This window comes from Heptranchias perlo, unplaced genomic scaffold (genome assembly GCF_035084215.1).
Source record: "Heptranchias perlo isolate sHepPer1 unplaced genomic scaffold, sHepPer1.hap1 HAP1_SCAFFOLD_233, whole genome shotgun sequence".
Taxonomy (NCBI): domain Eukaryota; kingdom Metazoa; phylum Chordata; class Chondrichthyes; order Hexanchiformes; family Hexanchidae; genus Heptranchias; species Heptranchias perlo.
Window position 1 is genome coordinate 251,759 of NW_027139247.1, and position 7,920 is coordinate 259,678.

The 7,920-nt window shown below is 44.0% G+C and overlaps 1 protein-coding gene across 1 annotated transcript; it reads right to left on the reverse strand.

Annotated features, from left to right (window-relative positions):
• Positions 1-301: 301 nt before the first annotated feature.
• On the reverse strand, positions 302-6,936 carry LOC137310256 (probable G-protein coupled receptor 139). The gene is made up of 2 exons (XM_067978152.1): positions 6,846-6,936; positions 302-1,215 (listed from the first exon to the last, which is right to left on the reverse strand). The coding sequence occupies exons 1-2, from the start codon at positions 6,934-6,936 to the stop codon at positions 302-304; spliced, it is 1,005 nt and encodes a 334-aa protein (XP_067834253.1).
• Between the last annotated feature and the right edge of the window lie 984 nt (positions 6,937-7,920).

The window sequence follows — 7,920 nt, forward strand, 5'->3', positions numbered from 1 at the left end:
TGGCATGTCTGTTTGTTTGGATATGTGACAGGCCCAATGGCATTGATCAAAAAGAAACCAGAGACCTCCTAGTGCCATGTCCAAAATTCATCAATCATGGATAGATACATAGATAGATAGACAGAGAGATAGATAGATAAATCGATAAGTAGATAGATTGATAGATAGATAGATGTTTGTTAAAGCGAATAGCTGGATAGATACTCAGGTTACAAGGCCGCAGAGCCACACATGGATTTGGACAGTATACTCTGATTGCTATTGGACAATCTGAGGGCTAATAAGATAGACATGAGAAAAGTTATTTGAATCTTTTCACTGAATTAATAATTTGATGAAAGGGATATTTAATCACATTCTTTAGCTCCCCTCTGAATTTATTCTGCGCTACTGCATAAATAAATGTGTTTGTGCAGGAACTCAAACTCTGAAGCATGTATCCAGTTTGTTCCATGATGATGAGTGGGTCACTGTAATCTGCCAACATAAGCTGAAAGTCGATAATTTGTACACAGATGAAATATGTTAAAGTTATGAACCATAACAGTATAAAACTACCAGATATGCTGAGCAGTAAAATGATGGATTTTCTCCGACTCTCCATCTCTGGATCTTTGTGATTCTCACTATTGTTTTTTGCCCGGAGTCCCCTCCTGATTCGACTGGTCATTAGAATGTGCCTGATGGTCAGAGCGTTGAACAACAAAATCAAAACAAATGGAGCAAATGGGGTTAAAATAATATCAAACCAGTGGATTGCTACCCACACGGGTGAGGTATAGAAGCTTGATTTTACAGTGCAGAACCACGATTCATTGTCAATTAATTCCTGCGGTGCAAATGTAAAATAAGATGGAATGTCTTCTAAACAATTCAACACACACACCGTTGCTATAACGACGGCCGCGGTTTTTTCTGTGCAATATTTGACTCTCAGCTTCTGGCAACAAATGGCCACAAATCGATCAAAGGTGAAAGCGACTGTTAACCAGACAGAACAATCAATGGAAGCAAAAGACAGGATGAGAATCAAACTGCAGACAGGGGTGTAGTTGAGGAATGAATTTGGAAAATGAATATTGTTAATCACATTTAAGATCACATCAAATATGATGAAGAATAAATCCGCCGCTGCCATGGCAACCAGGTAACGAGTTATGCATTTGGAGAGGCCGCACTTTCCTCGGGAGAGAATCACAATTGTCATTAAATTAGCTGCAAGAAAGAGGAAAAACGTTCAAAGTACTGATTCTCACAAAATAATGGTCATCATTGATTCTGTCTGAATGCTAATTAAACGAATATTTTCAGAGGTAAATAATTGTTTATCCAGAAACATTAATATATTCCCTCCAAGCAAAAGAGAAGTGCTGTTATGGGTCAAAGTCATTTCCCTGACTTTATTCATTCGATATGAGTTGTGTTGCAAAGGTCTATTCACACAATATTGTTGGAAATAGAGATATTATCGAGCAACATCCATACAGGCCTAACGGCGTGACGATAAATAACTTTATTGAGAATAAATTCCACACAGAACTGGCTTCTTTATTACAAATAACGTGAATGATACAACATAGGACTCACATTGCGACACCTCACATAGTGAGTAAGGGAACAGGTGGAAGCCACTGGTATGGTGTTGCACCGGTACGTGTCACTGTAAGTAATTATGTTAGTTAGTTGGCAATGTGTCACGTTGCTTTAAGGCACAATGTAATAAGAAATAATTTCGCACTGGACCCGCAACCAGTTGCAAACAGCCGAAATCAACAGCTTAAAGCGGTTTGGCACATGGATGACTGGACATGTTCTATGTGCCCGTAAAATGTCAATTCAAAATAATTATTAGAATCATGAATATTACAATGCAAATTGTAAAAATATTTTAATTGCCTATTTGACAGGTTGCTCACATATAAAGGCCGAGAACTATTGCAATGAGGCTGCAGCCCGTGGAAAGTTTGCTGTCTCCTTGCACCATGGAGATAGATATTATTAATACATCAGTAGTGCCCAGTAACAGGCGTTGAAAGGGTATCTGATGGACCTAGACACAAGGGTAGTCTGGGCCAAAGGGTGTCATTATCCACACAAAGTAGGACTGATTAAACAACTGTTATTTCCTGTCGACCTTGGCAAACGCAACTCAGCAATATGGGGGTGACATCTTGGGCGGTAGCACAAGGTGAAAGGTGTCGAATGGGCCGCCTGTTATAAGCCCCATCCGATATTTAGTTCAATTCACTTTAATGGGACTGAATATCGGGCGGGGTGTATAACGGGCGGCGGATTGGAACTAGAGCCTAGGATGAATTTCTACCCCGCTGAGTCCCTTACGCTCTGCTTATGAAGCGGAATTTGATCCCCAATAACATGCTTATTTCATAAATCCTTGTCTATGAACCCTCCCGGGAGTGATAGTTCTGCTCAGGTAGATGGCCCGCCACGTCCCTGCCCTTTTGGTGCAGCCCAGGAATGTGCCAGGGATCCTGATCTGAGCATGCAGTCTGCACATGACCAATGCTTTAATGGAAATGAGGTGGGGTGGAATATCCTGCCTTGGTCTCAATGCTCTGGTGCCACACCACAGGGGGACAAAGAATGTGGCAATGCAATCTGCCCCGTACTTCGGCTGACCCAAGTTTCCGGGACAGGGTGACTAGACTGTAGATGGAAAGCTAGGTTTCCAGTGTTAGTCTACGCCCCCGGCTACATGCTGAAGTCTAAGCGGGAACCCCTGGCTGCCCCTGGAGATCGGTAGCCAGAAGGTCCTGATCCCCGAGGCGGGGAGGGCTCTGATTGTCTTGCACTAAAAGTCTGCGCCACGCCCGCCAACCTCCAGTGGGTCTGTTCTGTGCTGCCCGTAGAACATTTAAATAGCCTGGAAAGCAAATCGCAGCGATCCCAATGCTGGAAAACAACAGTGCAGTTTAGGTGGCCCACTCCTGCTTCGTGCTGAGACATGGGAAGCAATATCTGTCTTAATATTATAACTGAGAAGAAAATTGTTACAATTGCAGATTTTGGAACTTCAGAAAAAAATCTGTTATCTGTCTGATGATTATATTAAGAACAGGTTGGAATTTGCGAATACTTTTCTCATTTAACTGATACCAGAAACAAGTGACTGTACATAGGATTAAAGGAACATCGGAAGATAGGGACAGGAAGAGGCCAGTTAGCCCCTCGAGCCTGTTCTGCTTTTTAATGAGATGATGATTGATCTGTGACCTAACTCCATATACTCGCCTCAGCCCCATTACTCTTAATAACTTTGTTTATCAAAAAGCTAGGAATCTCAGATATAAAATTAGCAGTTGAGCTAGCATCAACTGCCGTTTGTGGAAGAAAGTTGCAAACCCTTTGTGTGTAGAAGTGTTTCCTGACTCCATTCCTGAATGACCTTGCACTAATTTTCAGGTCATGTCCTCTAGTCCTAGACTCCCGAACCATCGAAAATAGCTTCTCTCAATCTAACCTGTCCTTTCCTTTAATATCTTGGAAACTTCGATCAAATCACCCCTTAATCTTATAAATTCCAGGGAATAAAACTCTAGCTTGTGTAATCGGTCCTCTTAATTTAATTCTTGGATTCCAGATATCATTCTAGTAAACCTATGCTGCACTTCCTCCAAGGCCAATATATTCTTCCTAAGGTGTGATGCCTAGAACTGAACACAGAACTCCAGGAGTGGTTTACCCAGGGCTTTGTATAGCTGCAGCATAACGTGTACCCCTTTGTATTCTAGTCCTCTAGACATGAAGGCCAGCAATCCACCAGCATTTTTGATTTTATTTTCCACCTGTCGATCACATTTTAATGATTTATATACATGTACCCCAAATCTCTTTGGACCTCCACTGTTTGGAGCATTTAACCATTTAGCGAGTACCCTGATCTATCCTTATTAGGTCCAAAGTCGATGACACTTGCTTACACTGAAATCCATTAGCCACAGTTTTGCACAGTCACTTAACCTATTAATACAGCATTGTAATTTTATGCTTCCATTTACACTGCCTAAAATGCTGTCTGTATTTGTATCGTCGGCAAAATTGGATATGTGGCTCTCTATCCCGTCATCTCAGTCAATAATGACTACAGAGAATAGTTGATGCCCCTGTGGGGTACCACTAGTCATTTCTTGCTAATTTAATTACATGCCCATTATCCCTATTCTCTGTCTCCTGTCGCTCAGCCAATTTCCTAACCAGGTCCATATAAAGAACATCCATAGACATTCGCCTGTCCACTACTTTAGTTACCTCCTCAAAAAATCAATCAGGTTCGTCTGCCATGGCCGACCCTTCACATCAAACACATCAGAACAAACAAATGGCATTATTAGATAGAGAGCAGCAGTAATAATGCAGTTAATACTGAGAATGGTTAATAATAACTGTTCATTGTGACTTACCAGGGACACTAACCACTGCCAGAATAGGATAGTAAATTGCGGACACCTCAAACATTATTGACCGCTCCATTTTTTGTGAGAGGTAACGTTGACGGTCCGTATGGTTGACACACAGGTCAAATCCGTTCAGTTCGACCGCTCATTTATATCAGTGAGAAATCTCCAGTGAGGCAATTAGAATACAGAATAATTGACATTAGTTACAGTCATTTGAACAAACAAATTAAGCAACTGCTTCACTCCAATACTGATCTGCGAATGGAATATTTTAGAAACACTTCCAAGTGCAATTTAGGAAAAATAGTTCTAAAACTCCACTTCTATAGCACTGGTGCATTCTATTCCGATACAAGGACTTTAATTCACGAGGTCTGTCACATTGGCATAGATTCTTATAATGCATTCAGTTAAATAAGTGTACAACTTATATTGGTTTAGTCCAATCTGGGTATGAGAAGGATAGAGAATCTATTTTCCATATTTAATGTTCTTCTCTACATTATTGGAGTAACATTATACACACGGCACACATGGGATCCAAGACCATTCACAGAATCATACAAAGTATACAAAAGATAGTATACCATAGTTAGTGTGCAAAATATATAGGTACCAATATTTCTCGCCCGCTGCTCCAGAGTGCTAGGCAGATACAGTGGAGTTGAAATGTGCTGTATCTGACCAGACCTGACTTGAATTTGCCCGGATTTATGGGTGCAGGTCTTCACAATGCACCATGAACCGACACTGAAAACGGGCCGCAGAGCAACTGCCCGGACGCATCTTCGGGCGCAGAATCCAGCTACTGATGAAGACCCGAGAAACATGCAACAGTCAGAAGACATTTAGCCCCGACGGTCCAATGGCTTCCTGTTGCAAAGAAAGGCTATTACCTGTCTAATCTTCTTCACTCTGTTTCCTGAGACTCTCATACCGTCTGATCTGCAGGGGTGAGGGGGTGGAGGGGGCGAGGCGTGAAGGGAACAAGCGTGAGCGCCGGCTTCTTCAATTGTTACTGTCTTAGAACACCCATCCAATGAATCCTGAGGAGAATCAGATGGAGGGGCATCGTGGCAAGACAGACCTGCATTTGGAGAAAGCCTTGTAATTTTCTAGCAGGAATATACCTTGTCCCCATTAAAACCATTACTCTCTCTCACGCTGGTCGTTCCTCCTGATCCGGCCTTCATCCCCGCTCCCTGAAGTCCAAGAGACGCCGATTTTATCGATTATTGTGGACAACTGGTTTAGCCATCCATCGCCATAACTGGCTGGACCACATAAAGCGCTATCGGGACTGTTGTCCTCTGACAAAACTATTCACCATTCCATAGTCACCCTGGAATGCAAAGAAACCCCCCGCTTGTGTTCTCCACTCGAAACCCTTTACTGAAAGCCTTGCCCCCTCCAAACTCACCTCCAACAACAAGTCGGAGAACCTCAAGGACTTCTTTGCCACTGAGATTGAGACCATGTGTTCAGCTAGCTTTGCCTCATCCCTCCATTACCCTAGCCCACCAAACTTTCCTAAGGTTCCCCCTGCCCTAGCCCTGAACTCGCATTTTTGCTTGTTTCTCTCCTATCTCCCCTCACGCCCTCTCCGAGCTCATCTTATCCAAGGCGTCCACCTCCTGCTCCCTCGAACTTATTCACACCAAGCTGCTTACCACCCATCTTCCCTTCCTGACCCCTAATATTAGCTGAAATTGTTATCCACTCCCTCTCCTCCTCAGTTTCTGTTCCCCTGCCCTTCAAATCTGCTGACATCCCCCTTCCTCTAAAAGCCCGCCTCGGGCCCTCTGTCCTTGCAAACTATGGCCCCATGTCCAACCTCCCTTTCCTCTCCAAAGTTCTTGAACGTGTCGTCCAGCTGAGTGGGACTGACCACACCGGGTTCCATTCCTACATGTCCATTCGCAGCCAGAGAATCACCTGAAAAGGCTTTTCTTCCCACTCCCGCACCATTATCTCTGGAGTCCTCCAAGGATCTATCCGTGGCCCCCTCCTATTTCTCATCTATATACTGCCCCGCGGCCACATCATCCGAAAACACAATGTTTGGTTCCATATGTATGCTGAAGACACCACCTATCTCGAGCCCTCCACCACCTTTCATTTGTCACGCTGCTTGTCTGACATCTAGTATTGGATGAGCAGAAATTTCCCCATTTAAATATTGGGAAGACCAAAGCCAGTGTCTTTGGCCCACAGCTCAAACTCCATTCACTGACCACTGACTCCATCCCTCTCCCTGCCCACTGTCTGAGGCTGAACCAGACCGCTTGCAACCTTGCCGTCCTATTTGACCCTGAGATTAACTTCCAATCCCATTTCCCCTCCATACTTCCACCTTCATATCATCGCCTGTCTCCACCCTTGCCTCAGCTCATCTGCTGCTGAAACACACACCCATGACTTTGTTACCTCCAAACTTGATTATTCCAAAGGTCTCCTGACTTGCCTCCCTCCTTGCACTCTTCATAAACTTGAGCTCATCCAAAACTCTGCTGCCCATATTCTAACTCGCACCAAGTTCTGCTCACCCATCACGCCTGTGCTCGCTGAGCTGTATTGGTCCCTAGTTCTGAAACGCCTCGATTTTGAAAATATCATCCTTGTTTTCAAATCGTTCCATTGCGTCGGCCCTCCCTATCTCTGTGACCTCCTCCAGCTCTAAAAACTATCCGAGACCTCTAAGCTTTTCCTATTCTGGCCTCTTCCGCATTCCCGATTTTCCTTGTTCTACCATTGGCGGCGGTGCCTTCAGCTGCCGAGGCCTTAAGCGCTGTAATTGGTTCCCGACACTTCCCGACCTCTCGACCTCCCTCCCTTCCTTTAAGCCGCACCTTAAAACTTACTTATTTGACTAAGCTTTTAGTCAACTGTCCTTATATCTCCTTACGTGGCTCGATATCAAATTCCGTTTGGTAATGCTCATATGAAGCGCCTTGGGACGTTTTACTAAGTTAAAAGCACTATATAAATCAAGTTTTTGTTGTATTGAAGGATTTATTCAATAATGTCAACTAAAATTATTGAAATTTAACTGGAAAAGCTTTGCTAGTTTATACTTCATAACAAAGTGATACCACAAGAGTTTGAAATATGACATCGTTATTCCAACTCGTTCGGTTGTTTCATGGCATAGTGAGAGAAATGTAATTTCCATTGGCCCGTTTTGCCTGGATGAGTGCCGCTCCAACAACACTCAAGAAGTTCGACACCATCCAGGACAAAGCAGCCCGCTTGATTGACACCCCATCCACCACCCTAAACATTCACTCCCTTCACCACCGGCGCACCGTGGCTGCAGTGTGTACCATCCACAGGATGCACTGCAGCAACTCCCCAAGGCTTCTTCGACAGCACCTCCCAAACCCGCGACCTCTACCACCTAGAAGGACAAGAGCAGCAGGCACATGGGAACAACACCACCTGCACGTTCCCCTCCAAGTCACACACCATCCCGACTTGGAAATATATCGGCCGTTCCTTCATC